Source organism: Anolis sagrei, chromosome 4 (assembly GCF_037176765.1).
Source record: "Anolis sagrei isolate rAnoSag1 chromosome 4, rAnoSag1.mat, whole genome shotgun sequence".
In the NCBI taxonomy this organism is placed as follows: domain Eukaryota; kingdom Metazoa; phylum Chordata; class Lepidosauria; order Squamata; family Dactyloidae; genus Anolis; species Anolis sagrei.
In genome coordinates this window covers 187,134,626-187,160,567 of record NC_090024.1, presented here as the reverse complement: position 1 = coordinate 187,160,567, position 25,942 = coordinate 187,134,626, and the positions used below count along the sequence as shown (strand labels likewise).

The following is a 25,942-nucleotide window of genomic DNA, read 5'->3' as shown; positions in this document are numbered from 1 at the left end:
GGTCATTTGGATTCTGAGACTATCCTCTGGGATATTAGCTATTTCTTCTAATTTTGTGTCATTTGCAACTTTGACAAGCCTGTCCTCTAAACCTTCACCCAAGTAATTAATAAAGATGTTGAACAGCACTGGGCCTAGGACCGAACCCTGAGGTACTCGACTAGTCACTTCTTTCCAGGATGAAGATGAACCATTGTTGAGCCCCACCCCCCACCCCTCGGGTTTGGTTGCTCAACCAATTCCCAATCTACTTAACAGGACCACTGTCTGGTCCAGGGTTTCTTAAACTGTGGGTCCCAACCCCGAATGAGGTCCCCCTAGCTCATTGATGGGGTCCTGAACAGTAAAAGTTTTCTGAACAAGACCTGGTGGCTGTTTTAGACATTTACACAAATCTGTTGTACAACATTGACAGTGGACACTGCAGAAGATGCTTCAACTGCATTTCATAACGAGGTTAATCGGCTTCTTTAATAAGTTTTGTAAAAGCTTTTTGTGTGTGTCAGTAGCGACTTGAGAAACTGCAAGTCACTTTTGGTATGAGAGAGTTGGTCTTCTGCAAGGACGTTGCCCAGGGGATGCCCAGATGTTTTTGATGTTTTACTATCCTTGTGGGAGGCTTCTCTCACGTCTACGCATGGGGAGTTGGAGCTGACAGAGTGAGCTCATCCGTGCTCTCCCCGGATTTGAACCTCCGACCTGTTGGTCTTCAGTCCTGCTGGTGCAAGGGTTTAACCCATTGCACCACCGGGGGCTTGTGAATGCTGATTTGCTATCAGTAAATGTTAGATTTTTATACCCATTTTTTACATCATATACCTGGGTCATATAAACATGTCTCAAGCCAAAAGGGGTCCCACAAAAGGAAAGGTTTAAGAAGTCTGAGTCTAGTCCATATTTCCCTAGCTTGTTTGCAAGAATATAATTGCAAACCTTGTCAAAAGCCTTATTGAAATCAAGATATAGGACCTGGTTGAAATAGTGATCGAAGACCCCCAGAAACAGGGTATATTCCAGTGTGATAAGCTCTAAGGGGCCTGATTACTCAAAAGCTTCATGAGAACCACCACTCTCTTAATGTTCCTCCAGCAACAATAAGAGTATCCCTCTAGGCAGCTAAACCGGGAAATCCCAATTGGATGGCCCCCCATGAGGGTCTGCCTCCAGAGGCAAACCAAGAATGGGCAACTTGGAAGTCCTTGAGCGGACTCAGAAGTGGAGTGGGCAGATCAAAAGACAGCATGGCAAAATGGCACTATCTAAAAGAATCCTGCACCTCGTGCGACTGTGGAGTAGAACAGACAACTCTGCATCTGTATGCTTGTCTGCAATGTCCTGCCTCACGTAGAGGAAAAGTTGTTGGAGGCTACAGACAATGCGGTTGCTGTTGCCCATTTTTGGTCAAAAATATTTAGCCACTTGTGCTGCTTGTATTTTTATCAGTTTTATACTAATTTATGCAATGCTTTTGATACGAAATAAATAACTCAAAAGCAAGGAAGGATGATGAAGCAGGGCAGTGCTACCACTGCTGGAAGATGCTTTATAGGCAGGCAAGTAGATGAATTGGTGAGAAATGTGATCATGACAAGAGGTCATAAAGTTGTGGGTGGCAGTAGTTAGAAATGTGGTGACATGCTGCATAATTATGGTCTTATTGTTGACACTATCATGTTTTTATTGTGGGAATGGGGTTTCTGGAGAAGGAAGAGGACAAGGTGTCATTTTCTCCCTCTCAAAACCTTTTTAAATTGAGTAGGAAGTAGAGATTTAAAAATCACGCATGACAGGAAATTCCTTGCCCCACAAACCCAAATCCATCTGTTCAGGATAAAGGCATTAGACAGGCCAATTACTGAGTCTCCACTCTTCCTTCCTTTTTTCCCTGTCCCCCAGCTGCCACCGTGAACATCCCTGAAGCTCTGTATACATCCCTGAAGCTCACAATTTCTCAGGGTCTGTTGGACTTGTTCATTTTAATTTAAAAAACCAACAGACAAGTGGTTATGGAGTTCAACTTGGCTACAGCTGGTCCTCTGTATCCACAGATCTTGAATGCATGGATTAACCCCACCCCAAAATTCCAAAAAGCAAATCTTAATTTTTACATTTTATATAGGGGATACTATTTTGTTATGCCACGGCATATAATTGGACACCTGAATAATCTGAATTATCCGTTTTGAAGTGGGATATGTGGCCACACAGCCCTATATCCCAGAATATCAAGGCTGAAAATCCCACAGTATCTGCTTTGAACTAGGCTATCTGAGGGCCCTTCTACACAGCCATATAATCCAGAATATAAAGGGAAAAATCCCACAATATATGCTTTGAACTAGGTTATCTGAGTCCACACTACCATATAACCCAGTTCAAAACAGATAATGTGGGATTTTATACAGCTGTGTGAAAGAGGACTCAGTTAACTGGAACTCAACCAACTGGAACTCTTAGGCAACAAGTGAAAAAAAGCAAAGAAATAATACCTTAAATAAAAATTAAAATAAAGTCAATATTTATAATGCAGTAAAATAAATATGAATAATACAGTACAGCTGTATTAAGTTTGTCTTTACTTGCTTTTCGTTACTTTATTTCAGTATAATTGTAAGTATTATTATTTTACTGACACAAAAATGCAGTATGTCACAGCAAACAAGATATATATGCTGGATTTCTTATCACAAAATCAAAAGTCAAACACTTTCCAAGCGTCTAGGACTGTGTGATATATTTTCAAATGATGCATGTAGATCCAAGTAAGGTGGCCTTTTGTAGTTGACAGATTGTGATTTTGTCAATGTTTAGTTTCCAAATGCTGGCTGAGGTCTTTTGGCATGGCACCCAGTGTGCCGATGACCACTGGGACCACCTGTACTGGTTTATGCCAGAGCCTTTGAAGTTCAATTTTGAGTTTTTCCTGTTTTTCCTCAATGCGACTGTCACCCGGTATGGCGACATCAACGATCCAAACTTCCTCCTCCTCCTCCTTATTATTTGTTACCCGCCACTTCTTACAACTCTAGGCAGGGTACAACAGTCAAAACACATCAACATAAACGGAATAAAACACATTTTAAAGCATATGCTACAAAGATTAAAATACAGTAATAGTATCAAGTCAATACAGAATGGGTGATAGTATGATAACTGGGTCCGGAAGCTCCGAGTGTTAAGGAGATGCCGTAAAGGCGGTTGTGAATAAGGGAAGGGATCACGTTGCCGAGAGAGGGGGCAGAGTGAGAGAGGGGAGAGCGGCACAGTCAGGGTGGGAATATACTTTGTAGTTGCATTTGAAGGAAGGATAGAAAGGAGGGGACACTTAGGGTAAGGTTTAGGGCAAGGTTTAGGGTTTGGGTTAGGTTTAGGGTTTCGGTTAGGGTTTGGGTAAGGGGTTAGGCTTAGGCTTAAGGTACGTTTTAGGGTAAGGGTAAGTTTTAGGGTTTAGGTTAGTGTAAGGGTTAGGGTTTGGGTTAGGGGATAGGTTTAGACTTATGGTACAGTTTAGGGTAAGGGTTAGGGTAAGGTTTAGGGTTTGGGTTAGCATAAGGGTACGGTTTAGGGTAAGGGTTTCACCATTAAAGAACTCTTACATTCTTTCTATATTATCTGTCTCCATCCTTGCTTACATTAGGTAAGTCTCTCACTACCACCCCTCCACCCCCTTCTCAGTCATGTGTTCCATTCTGTGTTGCGCATAGTGCTTCCGAAGGAGCGAGGTGGAAACATTGTAACGCTCGGAGTTTCCGGACCCAGCTCTCATACTATCACCACAGAATGTATGGTGTGGTACAGTATGGGGTATATATAGCAGGCATAGGCAAACATGGGCCCTCCAGCCAGTCCAAAAGACCAGTAGAGCCAAAGTTTGCCCATGCCTGGGATATAGTATTAGTCTTGCAGGCTCATCTAACGTGGAATAGACGGGTTATAACTAGCTAGCTAGCTAGCTATCTGCGGCAGCTCTGTCACATCCCCTATCTATCTATCTATCTATCTATGAAAGAAAAGATAGAAAGATAGAAATAAATAAATAAATAAATAGTTGGATTGACTTTTGCTCTTGTTGTAAACCGTGTTGAGTCACCTACAAGGCTGAGAAATTGCGGTATACAAGCAAAGTAAATAATAAATAAATAGAAAGGAAAGATAGAAAAAAAGAAAGAAAGTAAAGAAAGAAAAGAAAGGATAGAAAGATGGAAAGGAAAGATAGAAAAGATTGAAAAGAAAGATAGAAAGAAAAGATAGAAAAGAAAGAAAAGAAAAGATAGAAAAGATTGAAAGATAGATAGGATAGATAGAAAGGAAAGATAGATAGAAAGGAAAGATAGATAGATAGGATAGATATGATACATAAGATAGAGGACGTGACAGAGCTGCCGCAGAGACAAGCAGGAAGAATTGCTCAGAGGCCACCACGAGGCCAAGTGTTGAATCTGCGTCAGCGAATGCGCGGCGCTTCCTACATCCGGGTTCTGGTGGCAGCCAGGCCTCGCATTCGCCGGCGCAGATTCGGCACCATAACAAACCAGCTTGGGAGCCTCGTCGTTTCCATGGTCGCGGCTGTTCCGGTCTCTGCGGCCTTGGGCCCTTCGTGGGGTGAGGACGGGGAGGGAGGCGTCGGGGGGCTGGTCATGCTTTCAGCGAGGCACTTAAGTACAAAGAGGGAGGTGGAATACATAGATTTCCGACATAGAGAGCTGGAGGGGGCTCCTGTATCTTCAGTGCTTGAGTAGAGGAGAAATTGCAGCAGGAGTTGTTTTTCACTCAAGTTGCTAGGAACAGCTGGTGACGTCCAGGCCTGGGCCAACTTGGGCCCTCCCTCCAGGTGTTTTGGACTTCAAGTCCCACCATTCCTAACAGCCTCAGGCCCCTTCCTTAAGCGGCTGAGGGGGAAAAGGAAAGGGCCTGAGGCTGTTAGGAATGGTGGGAGTAGGAGTTCAAAACACTGGAGGGAGGGCCCAAGATCGCCCATGCCTGTTCTACACTCTAATGCAGTTCGAGACTATTTTGACTGCCATGGCTCAGTGCTCTGGAACCTTGGGAGTTGCAGTTCCCTCCTTATAAAACTACAACTCCCATGATTCCATAGTGTTAAGCTCTGGCAGTTCAAGTGGTGTCAAAGTGCATTAATTTTGCAATTTTACTGCCTTAGGGGCAGAAGGCCCAGCATTTTATTTTACTATTATTTATTATTATTATTTACAGCATTTATATTCCGCCCTTCTCACCCTGCAGGGGACTCATGGTGGGTTACAGTGTACATATATATGGCAAACATTCAATGCCAATTTTGACTTAACAACATATACAGACATTTGTTGTTGTTCATTCGTTCAGTCGTCTCCGACTCTTCGTGACCTCATGGACCAGCCCACGCCAGAGCTCCCTGTCAGCCGTTACCACCCCCAGCTCCCTCAAGGTCAGTCCAGTCACTTCAAGGATGCCATCCATCCATCTTGCCCTTGGTCGGCCCCTCTTCCTTTTGCCTTCCACTTTCCCCAGCATAATTGTCTTCTCTAGGCTTTCCTGTCTCCTCATGATGTGGCCAAAGTACTTCAACTTTGTCTCTAGTATCTTTCCCTCCAGTGAGCAGTCGAGCTTTATTTCCTGGAGGATGGACTGGTTGGATCTTCTCGCAGTCCAAGGCACTCTCAGAACTTTCCTCCAACACCACAGCTCAAAAGCATCGATCTTCCTTCGCTCAGCCTTCCCTAAGGTCCAGCTCTCACATCCGTAGGTTACTACAGGGAATACCATGGCTTGGACTAGGCGGATCTTTGTTGCCAGTCTGATGTCTCTACTCTTTACTATTTTATCGAGATTGGACATTGCTCTCCTCCCAAGAAGTAAGCGTCTTCTGATTTCCTGGCCACAGTCTGCAGCTGCAGTAATCTTTGCACCTAGAAATACAAAGTCTGTCACGGCCTCCACGGTTTCTCCCTCTATTTTCCAGTTGTCAATCATTCTTGTTGCCATAATCTTGGTTTTTTTGACGTTTAGCTGCAACCCGGCTTTTGCGCTTTCTTCTTTCACCTTGATTAGAAGGCTCCTCAGCTCCTCCTCGCTTTCGGCCATCAGAGTGGTGTCATCTGCATATCTGAGATGTATATCTGTGTATGTCTGCATATACAGACATACACAGAGGCTATTTAACATTTTCTGGCCGCCAGGGGAGCTGTCGTGTTCATCGTCCATCTGCAATACTGATGAAGTACTTCCGCATTCCCCGCATGCTTTTTTTGCTGGAGTCTTTTTTATGGCCTCACAAATTAGTTAATTTAGCCTCCCCACACTTTAAGGTGGTACCTAATTTTCCTACTTGACAGATGCAACTGTCTTTTGGGTTGCAAAGGTCGACAACAGGCTACACAATTGGTTGGAAACCCACTCCAACCCAGGCTGGCTTCGAACTCATGACCTTTTGGTCAGAGTAATCTTAATGCAGCTGACACTCAGCCAGCTGCACCACAATCCCGGTGCTACCTTCAGCCTCCCTCCTCTCCAAAATATTCCTGGCTGCTGTGTTGCTCAGACCTGGAAGCAGGCCCCTTTGAGAGAAATTTACTTATGAGCAGGTCTGCTATATTATAGAGACACACTATTAGAAGAGAGCCTCTAAGCAGGAAAGTAGAAGTGAAAAAATAGGCATCCCTTTCTGGTTGCTTTGACTCACTTAGAAGCATAGAATCGGAAGACACCTTGTGAGTCATCCAGTCCAACCCCCTGCCAAGCCCCCTGTGTTATGCAGAAATAATTGGTTTTTTTTTCTATTTTGACTTTGATTTTAATGCATTTTTAAAAATTGTGAGCTGTTTTAAGTCCCATTTTTTTAGGGTGAGTGGAGGGTGGATATTTGCATAAATAAAATGAGGAAGTAGAAGAGTTGCTGCAACTGTTGTTTCATAATGTATCTAATTCCAAAAACTATGCGAGTTCTAATGGTTAAGGATGAAGTCTGGTCGGCTTTTGGGCCTAGAAAAGTGTTGCGTCTTGATGTTTACATTTCTAATGTTTACCATCTGAACAAGATTGAGTAATGCATGTACACAATTATAGTTAAGGACTATAATTAGATGTGTACTGTAATTGATTTCATGCAGGTGAATAATTCTTGCAGTTCCGTTGAATCTGTCAGATTTTTAGATGCATTTTCAGGACATTATGGGAATTCCTGTTGCCTCTTGCTGAAGTGTATTTTTATTTATATTTATTTATTTACAGCATTTTTACCCCGCCCTTCTCAACCCCCCCCCCCGGGGGGGGGGAACGACTCACAGCGGCTAACAAAGGCAGCAATTTGATGCCACAAATCAATAACACCGTATATAACCATAAATATATACAGAGTTAAAACGATAGCAATTAATTATTACCAAATTATCATAACAGTCATTAAATTAAAAACAATACTCAGTCCACAAACCCATTGATAGAACAATAAAACTGTATCCTCATATATATCGTCTTGCCAATCCATTTCCAGTCAAAGTGCTGCTTTATGTTTATTGTCCAAAAGCCTGGTCCCAAAACCAAGGTTTTAATTTCTTCCTGAATGCCAGGAGGGATGGGGTCAATCATATTTCATTTGGAAGCATGTTCCACAGGCGGGGGGCTACAGCCAAGAAGGCCCTATCTCTCGTCCCCACCAGCCGCATTTGCGATCTTTGCGGGAGCGAGAGCAGTGTCCCCCTGGATGATCTTACGTTACGAGGTGGGACGTAGAGGCAGATGCGGTCAGACAAGTAAGCTGAGCCAGAACCATATAGAGTTTTATAGGTCAAAACCAGCACTTTGAATTGAGCTCAGAAGTGGACAGGCAGCCAGTGGAGTTGACACAACAAGGGGGTGGTATGCTCCCTGTATGTAGCTTCTGTATACAGTTAAATAGGTTTTTTTGGGGGGGGGGGGGTTGTGGGGGGTGGGTGGGCATGATTTTAAGATGTACTTTATATGTTATCTCAATCACCAGCTTTGCTGGCAAAGTACCGCTTAAGTTCTGGCATCGTTTAAATTTTGGCAGTTGAAAGATGATGCTGAAAATAGCTGATTTTCTTATTTCATACATAGATCGTACTGAAAGTTGCCAAGTTGAGAGAAGGCTCCTTATGACAACTATTCCAATTTTGAAAGGGTTTTTTTTAAGCTGCATTTCAGCTTTGTGAAGACAACGGCTATTGTGGGGGACCAAAGTGTATGGGCCCCTGTGTCCATTTCACTTATTTACCCCAGTGAACACTCCTTGAGGCACATAACCCTCCTCCTTCCCAGGCTACAAATCAAGCCTCCAGTTTCATATATAAGTTTCCTGGGATGTGGAAATGGAACTTGTTTCTCTTTTAAATCACTGATGAGAGATAAAGTCAGAATAAACTCCTGCCAGCCAGTTTAGGCCTCCAGGCCAGAGGTTTCTGTCCATGCCTTTTGCAATTGGTGTCATATTCTAATCCACCTACATGCAAATTTATGCAAGGATTTGTGTGTTTCATGTGTTCCAGCACATTGAAGTTTCTCTAAATTGCTGTACCAGTGTGGCATCATGTTTTGTTGCAAAACAGCACCTTAAAACTTGTGCTGCCAAATGGGCCCTTGCATTGCGAGAAAGTAAGGCCTCCAGATATGTACTGTGAAGCCAACTATGAAAAGCAAACTGGCTTTGATAGGCTTTTAACCAGATCCAGCAGTGTTATGATGGTCTTAGGAAGATGTAAAACTGAAATTAAAATGTTCTTATTAAAATGTCATCGGCATGTATTTGTGGGTACGGTTCTGTGCCTTTAGGAGCAACCTTAGTTGAATACATAAGGGCTTGCTGGTGAGTAACTATGTATAGGATAGTGTTATCAGTCTTTGTAACATTTGTAACACATGTAGGATATTTCTCCTGCTTTTTCTCATGACTGCAGAATATAGGATCAGAAAGAATCCAGAGGTCATGCAGTTCATTGGCAATGGCACTAGTCTTTAAATTCCCTAGACTCGAGGCAGCAAATCCTATCTGCAGGGTCAGTCCTGGTTAGTACTTGGATGGGACACCACCACGAATAGTAAGTGCTGCAAGTTATATATCAGAGAAAGGAATTTTAAAACCACTCTGCGCATCCTTTGCCTACAAAATTAGTATAAAATTCATGGGATCAGCATAAGTTGCTGAACAATTTGTAGGCACATGCTCACACAGATAGTTGAGATTCATTTGAGAAATGTTGGCAGCTTAAAGCATGGGCAGGAACCTTTAACTGGGGAGGATGATAAGCATTCAAAAATAAATAAAAAATAAGAGGAAATTGTAACTGGAAGTGGCTAGTTTGCAACTTTCATTTTCACTTGTGTTGGATGGAGGTTGGATTTTTTTGAGTAAAGGAAGAAAAAAACCTGGCTTAGAATGCAGTATATCAGGCACTTTCTATGACGATGAGATATGTGTTAAATTGCTTACACCTAGGAAGCTCAAAGAAGCCATTATGCCACATGAGATTTTGGTGACTTATTCTGTTGTTTCTTCTGCACAAAAAAAAAAAAAAAAAAAAAAAAAAAGCAAAGGTTTCAGCATCATAAGCAAAAAGTATTGGCAAAAGTCTGACTCTATACCAGGTATGGGTAAACCCAGGCCCATGAAATGCTCTCCCTGGTGCTCCAGCAGCTCCTCCGGGGTCAGGAAGAGGCCGGCGCACTGGCTGGATGTGGCCCCTTGAGCTCTTTTCTCAGGCCCTCCCCCCCTCTCTCTCCATCCTATCCTTCCTTCCTTCCTTATCTCTTTCTTTCCTCCTTCCCTACCTTCCTTACCTCCTCTTTCTCCTTCCATCCTTCCTTCCCTTCCAACCTTTCGTTCTTCCTTCCTTGCCTTTTTCCTCCCTCCTTCCCTTCCTTCCCTCCTTCCTCCATCCTTCCCTTCTATGTTTTCATCCTTCCTTCCCTCTTTCTTCCCTCCCTCCTTTCCTTCCTTCCATCCTTCCCTTCTACCCTTTCATCCTTCCTTCCTTCCTTCCCTCCCTCTTCCCTCCCTCCTTCCTTCCACTCCAGAACACAAGGAAGCAATGGTTTCAAATGGCACTGAAATTGATTCGACTGAAAAGATTAAGAAGAACTTCCTGGAGAGTGGCATAGGTTGCCTTAGAATGTGGTGGGGTCTCCTTCTCTGGAGGCCTTTCTTCAGGTGCTATCTAACGGGAATGCTTTGTTTGTGCCTTCTTGCATGGCAGGGGGTTGGACTGAATGGCCCTTGGGGGTCTCTCCCAGCTCTAGGATTCTATATCAGGAGTAGGCAATATGGGGTTTAATGGATACACTTTTTCTCCCCCATGCACCATCCCATCCTGACCAAGACCAACCCTTTTGGGATCCAAATGTTTCCTGTCTTTCTTCACTTTCTTCCTCCAAACGAGAAGAGGAAGGGGAGAAATGGGCAGGGAAGGGACTTGGGGAAAACACCGCTCCCAGCCCGCCCACCCCAGCCCGCCCACCCCACCCCAGCCCGCCATGCGGCCCCCATGTTAGAAAGTTTGCCCATGCCTGCTCTATACAGCTACATATTCCATCATAACTCTAGTTTAATTTTGTAAAACATGCAATGGCATAAGTTTAAGTAGTTGTTGGCATTTTAAACTTGATTAATCTTGTATTAGGTAAATATGGAATTCCTTTGTAAGCATAATGGCCAAATGATACAGAAACCACATTGTAAGAGGCTAATAGTGAAGGTAGTGGTTTTATATATTTTTAAAGGTTTTAATGTATGTATTTTATAATTCTGTTTTAAATGTTTATTGTAATTTTTACATTATTTTAATGGCATCAGATAGCTGCTTATGTTGTAAAGCCGCTTTGAGTCACCTTCGGGTTCGAGAGAGATGGGGTAGAAATATCACAAATAAATAAATAATAAGACAGCCTGTGGCTTCTGTAGATGTTGGACTACAAGCTTCCTCTATATATGAGTGTTGGCTGGATGTCTGAAACTGATGACAGCTGTATCTATTACCATTTGATGGGCCTTGAATTCCTCCCACGTGTTGTAATCTGAATGCATTTGATTTACTTGGTGCCTCTCTGCCCACCTCAAACAATGTGTTACTTGAAATAGGGTTGGCTTTCCATGGCTGGATAATTGTTGTTCTGATACTCAGTGACCAGTGCTTATGTTTGTTTGATGGGGTTGGAGGAAGGACAAATCCCATTTGGCACAGATGAGCTTCAGCAGCCATCAGAACTGTGTGCAATTTTTATTTAGAAATGTATGTGATAAGACATTGAGTAGAGTTTGCCCTTGGGAGTTACAAAATTGATGCTCAGTTTTGCAATCCTCATACTTGCCTAAAATAATAAACATTTCAACAAATGAAATATGGAATTCTATTCTTGCTGTACAGGCTTCCAGTCCACTTATGCCATGATTTGCCTCAGTGTCTGTTAAAAGAAATAAAATGAGAAAGTCAATCCAGCCCCTTCTTTGACTCTTTTCTTTTTGGTAATTTGAGAAAGCCAAAGAAATTGAATGGACTGGCATATTTCTAAGACAGGGATGAGGAACTTTTACTCCTCTAAATGTTTTGGATTGTGTTTCCCACAATTCTTTACTATTTGACATTGCTGGTGGGAACTTTTGGGCAATGAAGTTCGAACTGTCTGGATGGCCGTGCTATAAGATCTTAATTCACTAATGAAATAGTGAATTAAGAAAGTGAATTAAACCTTACCCAGTGTGGTGTAATATTTTGAATTAAGAAAGTGAATTAGACCTTACCCAGTGTGGTGTAGTGTTTTGAATGTTGGATTAGGACTCTGGAGACCAGAGTCCTAATCCAAGTGGTCGGAAACCCACTGGACAACCTTGTCACATTCTATCAGCTTCAGAAGAAGATAACAGTAACCTCTCTCTGAACATATCTTACCAAGGAAACACTAAGATGGGTTCCCCCTAGGGATATCGTACATCTGAAATGATTTGAAGACACATGGTAAAAAATTTGGCAAAGAGATTTGAATCAGACATTTTGTTAAAACTACTTGTAGTAGCTGTCTCAGTGTACCTGGTGTATAGGCATTTCAAAAATTACTGTCATCATATCTAAAAGACTTTTCTGAGTTTGAAATAAAGTAAAATATTCATAGTGAAGGTGACAGTTGATTGAGTGTACATCCCAGCAAACAATCTTGATTGTTTTTTTAAAGTTTGCTCGATCTGCACCAGCTCTTGTGTGTAGAATGTAGAGGAAAAGAAAAGAAAAGTGAACAAACAAGAAAGTAAAAGTGGCACTTTTATAGGATCTGTGATGTCAAGATAAACAAAATAGTCTTATTTTAGGCAGTTGCACCAGTCTTGTTTGCTAAACTCAGTTTTTGTTTTGTGTTCGAACAAACTGCGTTCATCACTTTTCAGAGCCAGCTTTGTGACTATATTCCAAAGAAAATGTGCTTAGGCAGGGAACTTGCTATCCTTCATGCCCATTTTCCTTCAGGGACTGACATATTTTCTTTGTTAATTCTGTTTAAAATATTCCCTAATAGGATTTTTTTGCCAGAGGACATGGAGCTTTCTGCTAATGAACTTAGCATTTATGATAAACTCTCTGAGACCATTGACTTGGTGAGACAGACTGGTTACCAGTGTGGTATGTCTGAAAAAGCCATTGAGAAATTCATCAGACAACTCTTGGAAAAAAATGAACCCCAAAGGGGACCTCCACGCTTCCCCCTCTTGATGTTTCTTTATAAGGTAAAGCATTTGTGAATGGCCTTATTGTTTTTTGTGTACTTACAAGAGGGTTGGGCAAGATGTTGACCTCTGGGTGGTAGATTATAGATCCAATCAACCCTAGCCACCATAGTAAATTGTGAGGTGTCTTGAGCATTGCAATCCAGCAACACTGGAGGGCCATATGCTTCCCATTTCAGAAAGTGCACTGTAGTTTGATATCAACTCAGTCATAGAGCAGGCAGGCAAAGTATTGAATCATAGCAGTAATTTGAACAGTTGACTTTATTTTCTGGAAGGAGTCTTAGACAACACCCAGAAGTCTACAGGGGAATGACTTCAGTGTCTGGTGACCTGGTTTACATTGGTTACTCAAAGGTGATTGCATGTTTGTGTGCTGACCACTGCCATGCTGTTAAATATTCATGGGTGTATGGTACCTCACTATTGCATAGACCAGTGGTTCTCAACCTTGGGTCCCCAGATGTTTTTGGCCTACAACTCCCCGAAATCTCAGCCAGTTTACCAGCTGTCAGGATTTCTGGAAGTTGAAGGCCAAAAACATCTGGGGACCCCAGGTTGAGAACCACTGGCATAGACAATGATATGACTGATACATGCCATTTCTTTATGTTATTTAATGTGGCAGAATAGTTTGGGCTATTTTTACTACAGCTTTTGAAATGGCCACCAGCAAACCTCATAGTTTCCAGGCTTGTGAATTAGTCAGTTAGAACGCCCTTTAAGGGGAGAGTCTCAATCTAAATACATACCTGGTTATTGCAGTGTCAACAGGCAAATGCTTTTCTTCCCTTACAGGGCCTGGTTACCCTGGGGTTAGTTCTGCTGACTGCATACTTCATGATTCAGCCACATACCCTTTCTGTGCCTGAAACGACTCTCTCCAGAGCGCATGTGTGGGGCTCCCTCATGAATCACATCCGGCTTCTGCCTTTACCCATTACGAAGAAGTATATGCTGGAAAGTAAGAAAATGATTTAAATATCAATTTAATTACACTTTGACATGCAGAAGTGGGGTGCGATAATGATTTATCAATTCTAATTAACACAAGGGAATAATAACCACAATTGACTCCCTCAACTTCTGTAAAAAAATCAAAACCCTGCATTTTTGTAAGGATCAACACAAAAAGTTCTACTGAGTTTCATTAGCATTTGTCTGCAGAAAGTTCTAATTGACTCTTCTACATGCTCAAAGGCTTTATTTTGCGTTCATAATAAAGTTTAGCGAATTGGTTCCAATGAACATGTTTGGACACATCAGCACACTGCGCTGTGGTGACTTGCTAGCCTGTTGATCACATCTTCTAATAAAAGAATCTTCTGAAAGGCCACTGAAACAGCACAGACACATCTTTATTGGTTGGGAAATTCTTGTTTGTTTAGAATATTTGAAAAAGAGAAGCAACCTATTATGGTGACTCTCTTGTATAATAAATTTGCACCTTATAAGGACAATAACAGACCACATTTATGTTTATGCCAATCTGAGATGTGTTAAAAGAGAAATTCTAGATTATTTAGGTCTGATACAAATTGAAATCTCAAATATACTCTTGTAGAAATAAGCCAGGAAATAGATGCACAGGATTAATTATTATTTAAATTTTGCAGGTTAAACATTTTCTTGTATATTTCACTTATTGTACAGATTAAGAAAAAAATCCAATAAGTTGACAAATTTATCCACAGTTTCCACTGGTATTAAGGAAGAGTTCAAGTAATCCCTTTAGCAGCAGAATCAGGATTTCATATTTTCTTCAGTAGAATGTAGAAAACTTCCATATCAATTACATGTCTATAAAGGACACTGCTACAAGTTACTGAGGAATTATTTGTAGCCGTTATATTTGTGTATGATTAATATAACGCTTAGGAATGTAAAATTATTCAAAACTGGAATTGTTATTTTTCCTCAGTTGTCAAGGTATTTAAAGGATTTCTTTAGTTGCCCTTGGGATATTTTAAAGAGGATATTAATAATGATAAAGTGCCTCCCCCCTCCCCACTTTTTTGTTGTTGAAAGGCTTAAAATATACAAATCAAGAAATGAATGGTTTAGGTTTCTGTCAGCAGAAGAGTGAGAGGCACTCAAATGAAATTCAACAAAAGATTTGCCTTTTCTAGTAGAACTTCATTTTCAGTTGCTGCAGAAAATTTTCAAAGCAGAAAACCTTGACATAATAAGCCACCATTCTCTAATAGAAAGCACAGATGAGTGTGGGCACAAGTGTCTGAATTACGACTTGCTGAAAGGTCATTGTAGCTCCTCTTGCTTTCTTAGAAAAATTGATGTAAAATCTTATTGCTGCTACATACATTGCTTAAAAGGTAGTAAGAGGAAATGCGTTCAAAAATGTAAAGGCATTGAAATTGCTACATTGGAAATCATTTGTAGACTTTGCTATAATGATGTCAGGGAAGAGGTTTAAAGGAAACATACCTTTGGAAAATGCAGTCTTTTAAGTGTAATGGTTTGATGTGTGTGTGTGTGAGTACATATATGACATATGGGCCAAGGCCAATGTAAATGGCAACTCGTCAAAAGTCTTGGCAAAAGCCACTGTTCTTAGCTTGCTGTCCCTTTCCCAGCCTTGCATTGTTTAACTGAATTGCTTCTAGCCTGGTAGATCACTTCCTGCAACTCTATTTTCCAAAAGTGTGTTCCCTTTGAACCTCTTCCTCGACATCATGATAGAAAATAATAAAAAAGAGGAAAGACTGCTGCCATGTCAACATCTGTGTTCCAAATGGAATATAAAGAACAGCACAAAGAGTAAATGTAACTAAGCAGCTTTGTTTTCATAGAGAGGAATCTTGTTCATGAGCTGACTCATGCTAGATGTCAAGTATCTGCAAAACATTGTTTAGATGTGTCTGTTGGTGCACTAAAATGTCAATATTTAATGAGCTTAATTAGCCCCTGAAGAACATAGAAGTTGGCCATTCTTGCTTTTTGAAAAAGGTTGTCATTGAAATTCATTTATTTATAGATGATGATACAGTATGATCGCTAAACTTTTAAGAAAGCCCATAACTATCAGTCATTACTAACATCAAATGAGTGGGTTAGAATTATATAATTAACCCCAGAAGTTTCCTGTTACCCAAACGTTTCTGATACCAGTAACAGAATCTTGCTTCAGAGGGTGGTAGCATACTCAGGAAGCCTTAATCTCTGACTGTTAATATGTAGTATTTGCAAGCCTTGCCAGACAGGCTGATTTTCTTTTTTGCGGAAAGAGGCTTCCTTGTTAGGAATACTTACCTTTCTAATAGTAATTTAAAGTTTTAACTATTATTGGCTGCCAAGGGAGTTGGCACATTTAAATCAGAAGATGGATTAAATGTTAGCAAGTCTGTTAACCTGTTTTTAGATATTCTATGCAGTTGCATCAGCCACCTTTGGAAAAAAAAGGTTAAGTTAGTGGAATTTCTGTATATTGTCATTGGCTTTGCACATCTTATCCAAAATGTTGAAAGTACATTTTTTTCTGGAATTGACACTCATGGGTGTTGTAGTCAAAAATTCTTTGTGACCATTTCATTATGCGAACTATTCCAGTATCATAAATATTGCTCACGTGAAAGCTTGCTATTTGAAGACCATATGCATCGTTATCGTGTGAAACTCAAAGGGAAACAGGTTGTTCTTAGTACTGGACATGTTCTAGTTGTATGTGTAGGTTTTGTGAATGAGCTGTCTCTTTTAGGCAAAGTGTAACTTTGGGGCTACCTGTAGCCTCCCCTCCCCAGTGTTTTAGTATTTGTCAGCCCCTCTAGACTTTTGTGGCTGCCCTTTTCTGGTCAAATATGGGAATATGAGTATCTCCAGGAGAACCTTCCTTCCATAGTTTGATTTTATTTTGTATAATTTTGGGGATGGCCAGATAGTTAGCCTCAAGTCTTGCCATGGTTGCCCTGTTTTGAGAGGGACAGTTTTATTGAGACATGTCAGCAGTATTTGTTCCTTTCACATTCTGAATGCCTTGGACATTTCAAATACAGGTTTAATGTACATTGACATTTGTTTCTCCTTGAAGATTCCTTGGACAACCAGAAATTGAATTTTGCGGTGAAAGATAGGGTAGATTTCTGGCAAAGATCCTTAATTTTTTTTTAGAGTATGTGATATGAAGTAGTGAGAAAAGAACAGCTCAGAAATTTTCATATGGCACATTACCAGTGTGTCTTGTCAGCAATATCTTGCATCAGATGCCTGAAACAATAGAAATGTTAACAGTAGGGTTCTTAGATTTCAGAAATCTTGGATTGTACCTCCAAGCTTTAATTATGGACAAGGGTGTGGTTAGCATGCTCTGTCCATTTGGAAGAGTTCGGAGTCCCAGTCTCACCCCCATACTGCACAGCCTAGTTTAGCCTGAGACATGTTTGACTTCCAGCCAGCTCTCAGGGCACTCAATCCATTCCATAGAATGGCCTCATTGGAGTTTTCTGTAGAACATATAGAAGGATTTCCATCACAATTTTGTTTGTTTTTGCTAAGCCCCACCAAAACATTCTGGTGCCTGAGGGGGATGTTGTCCATTTAGACTAGCCCAGCTGCTTCATCTTTTCACTAAAGTGAATTATAGCTTGATGCACTAGGGCACTCTTTGGATTTTTGTGATATTGCCAAATGTGCTGAGTCTCACTGCAAACAGATTATTATTATAACCTGCCTGAGGCCTAATAGCCAACACATGTGTTGACACACATTTTTCAATGGCCAGGCTAGCTTTGTAGAAATGAGAAGAAAATGTTCTTAACATATGGCTTTATTTTAGCTTATATAGACAGTCCCCAAGTTAAAGACAAGATAGGTTCTGTGGGTTTGTTCTTAAGTTGAATTTGTATGTAAGTCAGAACAGGTACATTTAAATGTAACTCCATTCATATGTATATATGTATGTTTTGAATAGCACAGAGAAGGGTTAATGTCCCTTTAATGTTTCTTTTGCTGTCTGTGCCTCTGTTCAGAACATTTCACTTCGCTTTATGTCCCTGTGATAATTGGATTTTGAAGAAATTGGTTTGTTGTGGGAACAAGGATTGGTGAGAAAGCTTCAGTAGAGACACTTTTTTTTCTCAAGAAACTATCCTAAAGCCACCTGCAAATATGGTGTTTCACTTCTCCTAGCCCCTCAGAGACCCTCCCTGCTCCCCAGTTGGATGAAAATAAGATAAAATGGTAGCTGGAAGTGAAATTGTATCACTTCGGGTGCATTAAAATAGGCTGTTATAGACAGCTGGGCAGTTGCCCACCACTGATTTAAATGTCAAAATAAAAGCTATATACCTCTTTCTCAGTGACTCTGTAGCATGATTCAGATGATTATTTATTTTTTGGTTCAGGCATTTTCCCCTGAAGAAAAATTACTCTTTACAGTAAGGATGTTCTATTTTACTGTCAGGTTTTCTAGCAGATTGTGAGTCAGAGCTCAAATTTATGATTGCATAAGTCTAGTATTATAGTTGTGTGAATGTTAAATCAATAGTGCATAGTAGATGGCTGTGTTTTGAATTGGAGCATGTCAGCTAGCGGGAAGAAATTACTCTTTCCTGGAGTGATGTTGGTTGCTGGAGATCATATTGAAGTTATCTTTTCTTGGCAGAGGCTTTTGTTCTGTCAGCTCTCCAGATGCTTTTAGTTTATTCTTTAAAGAATCTTAGTATTGTATCTATGGAACTGCATAAATCCAGGAGAAGCAGACACATCCATTACACTTTGTAACACGATTTTTGTTCCTGGGTTATAAATGTCATTTTCTAATTGGTTCTATCATAAAAAACATGGAAAAGGTTAATTAAACTGCAGAAATTTTGTTGCGGTCTGCACATTGAAAGGCTAAAAATGGCATTGACTGAAGGAAATAATAGCCACAAAAACGAAGTTTCTGGACTGTAACAACTACTCTCAAAGCACTTCACGAGTAAAGAGGAAATAACACTTTCAAACCAGGAACAGAAAAAATTTCAATATTTAAACAAAATGTTATTGTGATCTCATCTTCTCACAGAGAACTTTATTCCTTTTGAATCAAAGTAAATAATGGGATGGTCCTGGACATACTTGAGGCTTACAGCTAGGGATGCTGACAACAATGTAGAATGTTGCATGTTACAGACTCTGAAAGTTGAAAACTCAACATGAGGTCTAATCTATAAAAAATTGTGGAATAGGGTTGATACTATGGAGCTTAGCCACCTCCTGGTGTGCAAGATGGTTCTTAAACATTCTGTTACATGAGCTAATCTGTTGCATGATGTAACACTCATGGCATGAAGATTTATATGTCTGTGTGATAAGGAGATAGAGCTAAAATATATTCAGTTTTCTGCTTTTAATTTGTCTGCCTAGTTGCTGTATTAAATTTGAGAAATTTCTTCACCTGATTCAAAACATAAAATAAATATTTTAAGGATTGGGCATGGTCAATAAGATATATATATAGAGAGAGAGAGAGAGAGAGAGAGAGAGAGAGTAGAGAATAGAGAGAGAAGCACCTCCGCCATATTTTGAATTGTTTTAACTGGAATGTGGCAAAAATTCTGCCCCGAGTCCACAGTAGAGACTTGTTAGGACCCTTCCACATAGCCACATAATCCAGAATATCAAGGCAGAAAATCCCACAATATCTGCTTTGAACTGGGTTATCTGAGTCCACACTGCCATATATTCCAGTTCAAAGCAGAAAATGTGGGATTTTATTCAGCTGTGTGGAAGGAGCCCGGTCTCACTTTTCTGAGCCAAGCAGGATGACCCCAAAGTAGCAAAACACAACAATAAAATAGCATTGAATAAATTATAAACATTAATAAAACAAAGGCACTGCCATCCGTTAAAAATAAAACCTAATTTGGAAATGGGATGTGCAAGCTGACCTTTGTGCTTTCACGTTGCAAATTATTAGTATTAAAATAAAACAGCATTGAAAATTCAATGGAAGGAGGCTAAATGTCATAAGATAAAAGGAAATAAATATTCCCCATGGAAGAATCAAGAAAATTCTGTCTCGAATATCTAACTGTTCCATGTTTCTCACCATTAGAACAAACCATCAAAGGTCTAAAGCAAACCTACACAACTAGCTATTTTGGCCTCCCCCAGAAGTCCTAGCCATCTTGCCCAATGGCCAGGAATTCTGGGAGTTGAAAGCCAAACAAGAAGGTTGTGGAGACCTGATCTAAAGCAAGTGAGCAAAATGTATAGGAGAAGATCCTTGAAATTAGAGTGTGTAGATTTCTGGGTGATTGGAAACATTTCTCATTCCCATTGTCTATCAATGCTAATTGCGAAATAATTCATCTACTCCTTTATATAGCTGAAATAAAGACTTTGAACCTTTTAGTAGGTTACACAGATTTTTCCATCCAACAGATCTTCATAGGCTGAATAATATCAGGGAACATGTCCATGTCCTTGACATAGAGTCCCCAACCAGAATCCTGAATGGAATTTCCCCCACCCCAGGTTGTTCTGCTGCATAACTGAATTTGGCATGTTTTCCATGTGTGTGGTTAATAAACTAACTCCTAGTTTTAGGCATTGAAAGCTACAGTAATACCTTGGAAACAGACTAGAAGCAGATAAGACTGAATGGTATCTGAATCATATGCTTAAAAAACAAACACACTGCAGTCAGTAACTACAGCTGAGCGTGCCAAAGACTTTTCAGAGGCATCCTTTTGAAGAATGTGTTGCAGTTAGCCAGTAGGATGTGTGCAAGGCTTTTGGGTTGATGGTCTGCCTGAAACAAAGGGGACAAGTGGTACTCAGTTGCATGTTCTCTGCATCCAAGGTGCTTGGTCTTATGCTTCTGTTCCCCTATAATATAGGAGATAGAAATACTGGTCTCTAAGTCTGTCTTAAGTGCGTTGTTGTTGAAGATGTTATTGGAATGTACGCTGTGCATGTATTTTATTGTTTATTGATTTATGTAGAAAAACAGAGTGTATAATAACGATATAGCATTCACTGTTCAAAGAGTTAGAGCACAAGGCTTGGTGATAGGTTGACTCCTGTATAAAATAACAAGGATTCCTATTAGAAATGCAGAAGCAATTTCTGTCTATAATTTTGGTCAGTGCAAAAATAAAAAGGAACAAAACTATTTTTTTTATAATAGTTTTTTATTAAGATTTTAAGAATAACATCGAAAGAGGGAGAATATTAAAAAAAGATGATAGGAAAGTAGGAAAAAAAGTAAGAAGTACATCCCCCTACTCCCAAGTCCACCAGAAAATACAAAAATATAAAAGACACACACACAAAAAAAAGAAAGAAAAAAGAGAAAAGAAAAATATAAGATAAAAATTGACTTCCATCTCTCCATCAGGTGTTGTGTCCTCAATGATTTTTCCATTATATCCACTTCATAATGTTCCTCTTATTTATTTATTTCCTTCTCGTAGTTTTCATATAGAGTCCAATCTGTCCTCTTTATCGGGTTCCCGGTATTCTTTTTCAAGAAAAAAGTTAAATTGGTCCATTTCTCTTATTTCTCTTAATTTCCCTAACCACTCTTCAGTGGTAGGGATAAGGAACAAAACTATTAAGATACTTTAGTTCCTTTGAAGCTAATAGGTGTGTTGACTTTAATTCTGCTCGAAAACATATGGGAGTGGAATTACTCTGTAATGGTTGTTGAGAGGTATTCCTTGGGTCTTGAGAAAGAAGTGTACTGAGAGTAACAATATGAATAAATGCTTCTTTAGGTTGTTGTAATGTTTTTTTTTCGGGATATACGGCCATGTTCTAGAGGCATTCTCTCCTGGTCATTCTACAGATATATAAACCCAATTTTCCTAGTTCCAACAGACCTCACTACCTCTGAGGATGCTTGCCATAGATGCAGGTAAAACATCAGAAGAGGATGCCTCTAGAATATGGCCATATAGCCCGAAAAAACCTACAATAACCCAGTGATTCTAGCCATGAAAGCATTCGACAATACAGTGCTTCTTTCGTTGATTTTACTCATCTAATGTCTGATCCGTCCAGACAATGGGAAATTATTACTTAATTTCTGACACCTTAGCAGCTGTGTAAGCTTAATTTTTGGCTTAGTCCGAACTTCATGAATTCCAACATGCCTGCTGTTGATTTTTAAACTGGCAGGTAGAAATAGGTACATTAGAGAAAGTTAATATTGAATGAATCAAAGCTGGAAGTAACATGTCTATTTTTAAGAGTTAGGAACAGAGCCTTTCAAGTGATCTAATATCTTGAATTTTGAATAAATTAAAACTGGAAATAGACAGCCAGTTTTACAGAGTGAATAAGGAGGCTTTAAAGAGATATACTATCTTTATTGTTGGCAGACTGGACATATACTCTCCAATGGTCATTCTGCCATATGTGATTGAGTACATATCCCATCATTATTAGCTCAGCTGTGCCATGTTGGTGGGAATAGTAGAAGTTGGTCCATCATATCTCATAGAATCATAGCATTGGAAGAGACCAAGAGGGCCATCCAGTCCAACTCTCTGCTGTTCAGGACACAATCAGGCAATCCTTACAGAAGGCCATCCAGTCCCTCTTTAAAAACCTCCAGAGAAGGAGACCCCACCTCACTCTGAGGCAACCAAAAAACAAAACAAAACAAAACAAAAAAACAACCCAGGATCCTGTGCTTGGGGAATACAATGGAAGAAACTTTGTGACCGTGCCATTATTGCTTTGCCATTCCTGTGACACTTCACAATGTTACAGTTTAAGGTGTATGCTTACCTATGGCATGTGAACAAGATGGTCATATTATGAGAATTAACAAAATAATTCCATGTGGGATCTGTGGAACTCAAAATCGAAATACCTCTTGCATGTTCCTGGTCAGAGTGGTAATTTAAAAGGAATGCAGAAATGTAATTGGAAAACGGAGAGCTCTTTTTTTTATTGGATTTGTGTTTCCTGAGGAGAAGGGCTTTTTGTCTTTTTTCCTGTGAATAACAATGATTAGTAAAACTGTTGATAACTAAAATATCATGTGCACGCATTCCTAAGAAGCATACAGTGTTATGATCAAATGCCCTTTGAGAAAGGTTCTGTTGCAGTTTTTCCAATAACAAACAGCTCATATTGCAATATGGTGTACACGTTCTAATAATTGTTTATGTGAAGGATATCATTCTGGGTCAGATTAATACACCAAAAAGAATTTACCACTTTACTTTGTTTTACCTTCAGATAATTTTTCTGAAAAATATAATAGTAACAAAATTTCTTCATTTTTTCATCTTGGGGCAGAATTCTTGTTAGTTTTCTTTTTGGAGAAAAGGTAAGAAAACATGCAGATGAGAAAGAAGTAAGCTGCTCTCTCATTCTTCTTATGAACAGTACTACTTTTATCCAGTCACTCAATTCCAGAGGGCTCCCTTCAAAACAACCAGTGGAGGATTAAACCATACCTGTTTTGTGTTGCTGTGTAGTAGTGCTACTGAGGAGCCTTTAAGCAAAATCTCCTTAATTCATAGGAATAGAATTCCCAAAGAGAGTGCTGAAAGTGTCACTTGGTTTCATTTGACAAGACAACTCCTGTCACTTCTTGTTTCAATTAAAACAGTTGGAAACAGAACTCCTGCTCCATAAATGTGATTTTCCCTATGCCTTGAACACATTTTCCTGTTTGCATTTCTTTAGCACTGTCAAAAGTCTTAAATTATGTGTCAAATCTTGTTAAGAGGCTGAAAGATCCCAAAGTAGCATGATGCATAGCCATTGCCAGCAGCAGTGTTGGATTCTGGTGTGCCCTGTGATAGCCCACACTATCGCCAAACACTCTCTTTCGATTACTGACAAGTGCTGTTCCCTCTCTATTAGCTTTTTACTGAGATACAGCACAGATACAGGATCTGTTAAGTTGGTATTCTCATCCACAGAGGGTAGAGTACAATCCGCCGTTACCTTTCCCCATCCCGACAGTGAAATCTCCCCATCTGTCTCCTGGGATACTTGCATAACTACCCTAGCCCTGGAGTAGTAAGGCTTAAGCATATTCACATGCCCCCATTCAGAAATAGACTGTTTGGGTATTTTCAGGTGGTGTGACATGCCATGTGTGCCCCGTAATGTCTTCTGTTCAACAAATTAGCCTTGGATTGGTGATCTCATTCATAGCCCAGTTAGTGAAGATGAAGGTGAACCGAATCTTTGCAGCATGTTGATATTTTTTTTAAGTAAAATCTTAGAATTCATTAATCTCTTCTTTTTCCTCCAAAGAGTGTCAAGACTGGTTGAGTTTAGACTGTAAACAGAATGCATCTCTGCCTGCCAACTGCACTTGTTGTTGTTCTATGAAGAACCTTGTGGTGGCAGCCGATCAGGGGCAACTGTCTGAAAAGCTCCTGCAACTGCAGCCACTTTTGATCAAGGTAACTTCATAGTGTGAAACAACTGGCAAAATGTAGTATACGCCTTGGGCGCACCTGAGAAGATAACTCTAAAAAATATTATTTTATTTCCCCCCTTTCTTATAAGACAGGACAACATCGGTCTTTTGCAGAAATAAAACATTTTCTGTATTTGTATCCTGAATTGACAAATTTTGTGATACAAGAGGATTCATCTGAGAGATGGAGCAACCACCCAAGACAGAGACTACCATTTCAGATGTTCCGGTGAGCTGTGTGCTGATGTTGTATTTCATCTTCCAGAACTGACCCAACTGAACTATATTGTGATTCATGACACATCTTCCAAAGCTTGGGAGATGAAGAGGAAGAACTCTAGAAAGGATTATAACGATTAGCTGTCTCTGTAGCCGCCTTAGTTTCTCTTTGTGACCAATTGGAACATTGCACCAGTCAAGCCTATATCATTATGACATTTTTCTGTAGGATCAGTGGGTATATTAGAGGTTTAAGGAGGATGCTGCCTCTTTATGAGGCCAGCATCTTGTTGTGATGCATGCTGGTCTGACCTCACATTATGCTGTTTGATTATTGTGCAAGGAAGTGTTCTTGCAGCTTTAGCTTGATGCAGCTTTAGCTTGATGACACTGGCTCATCCCCACAACCAGTATTTGCCAAGGGGAAGGGGACATTTGGGCACCATCTGACTACAGTTGCACAGTTGCAATAAAGACACAGGAGTATTTCTCCTGGACCTTTAGTGGGTACATTGGATGTCTAGGAGGGTAGTGAGCTTTCTGTGAGGGCCACCCTATGCCTCTTCAGAGGGTACCACTTGTGTCTGTGCTGCAATGACCATTTTTATGTTGAGTCCTCTGTAAAGTTTATAATTTGTAAATTATGGAGCAGGTTATGTCCTGCCCCTGTCAGAAAGGTAGAAGTAGAGGAGAAAGTTAAATCAACACCACGGAGACTTGTAGAAATCTTTAGGCTCCAGTAGGCAAATGATATCACCTTTGCATTCCATTGCATAGAAGGTTTTGTCAAGGCATTCTGGAATCTCATCTTTTGAACAGAATTTGAGTCTGAACAAGTCAATGGGACAGGTAAAGATTTTGTTTCTGGTGACTTAATTATAATAATGATAATGGTAATGGTAATAATAATGCATTTTATTTGTTGCCTACCTCTCCTAACAGCTTGAGGTGGTGTCCAACAGAGTCAAAACATATGAACAAAAATATAGATAATAAAATACATAGATAAGACACATTATAAAAACATACACTAAACACAGGGTACAAAATCAACATAGAGCTGGTAATAGAATGCAGATATTTTAAATTAGCCTTCCCCTGCCACGCGTTGCTGTGGCCCAGTCTGTGTATGTTTGTTTTGTATGTGTATATGTGTGTATATATTTGTATATATGTGTGTGTGTTTTTGTGTATATATGTGGTTTTGTGCATGCGTTGTAATGTTTTTTTTTTGGCTTTTAAGGTCTCTTCTGCTGTGTTTTAATTTTTTTTTGTAAGTGATGGTCACTCATTGGCCTGGTATGTGTATTGTGTCCAAATTTGGTGTTAGTTCATCCAATGGTTTTTGAGTGATGTTAATCCCACAAATGAACATTACATTTTTACTTATATGGATGAAACAACCACATCTCTTTTTTGCAGTTCTATTATGATACTCTAAATTGCATGTGTTTCATACCCTCTGGTGTATGAAGACTCTTAAGCAAAAAGTTTATTGATCAAAACATAGTTATTCTCCACTTCTCTTTTTTTCTGTGTGTGCATTACAACTGTGTCCGTGCTCAGGTGTTTTTCAGTACAAGCAGGATTTGATTTCTATATAATCAGCC

General features: G+C 39.9%; 1 protein-coding gene across 1 annotated transcript in view; it reads left to right on the top strand.

The window, feature by feature from the left end:
* Positions 1 to 4,479: 4,479 nt before the first annotated feature.
* The window catches only part of C4H6orf89 (chromosome 4 C6orf89 homolog), a 29,238-nt gene continuing 7,775 nt past the window's right edge, over positions 4,480 to 25,942 (top strand). The window contains exons 1-5 of the mRNA XM_060773159.2: positions 4,480 to 4,602; positions 12,511 to 12,718; positions 13,517 to 13,682; positions 23,945 to 24,096; positions 24,203 to 24,342. Coding sequence (XP_060629142.2) covers positions 12,530 to 12,718; positions 13,517 to 13,682; positions 23,945 to 24,096; positions 24,203 to 24,342 — 647 coding nt within the window. The 5' untranslated portion in view covers positions 4,480 to 4,602; positions 12,511 to 12,529. The remainder of the gene's footprint in view (positions 4,603 to 12,510; positions 12,719 to 13,516; positions 13,683 to 23,944; positions 24,097 to 24,202; positions 24,343 to 25,942) is intronic.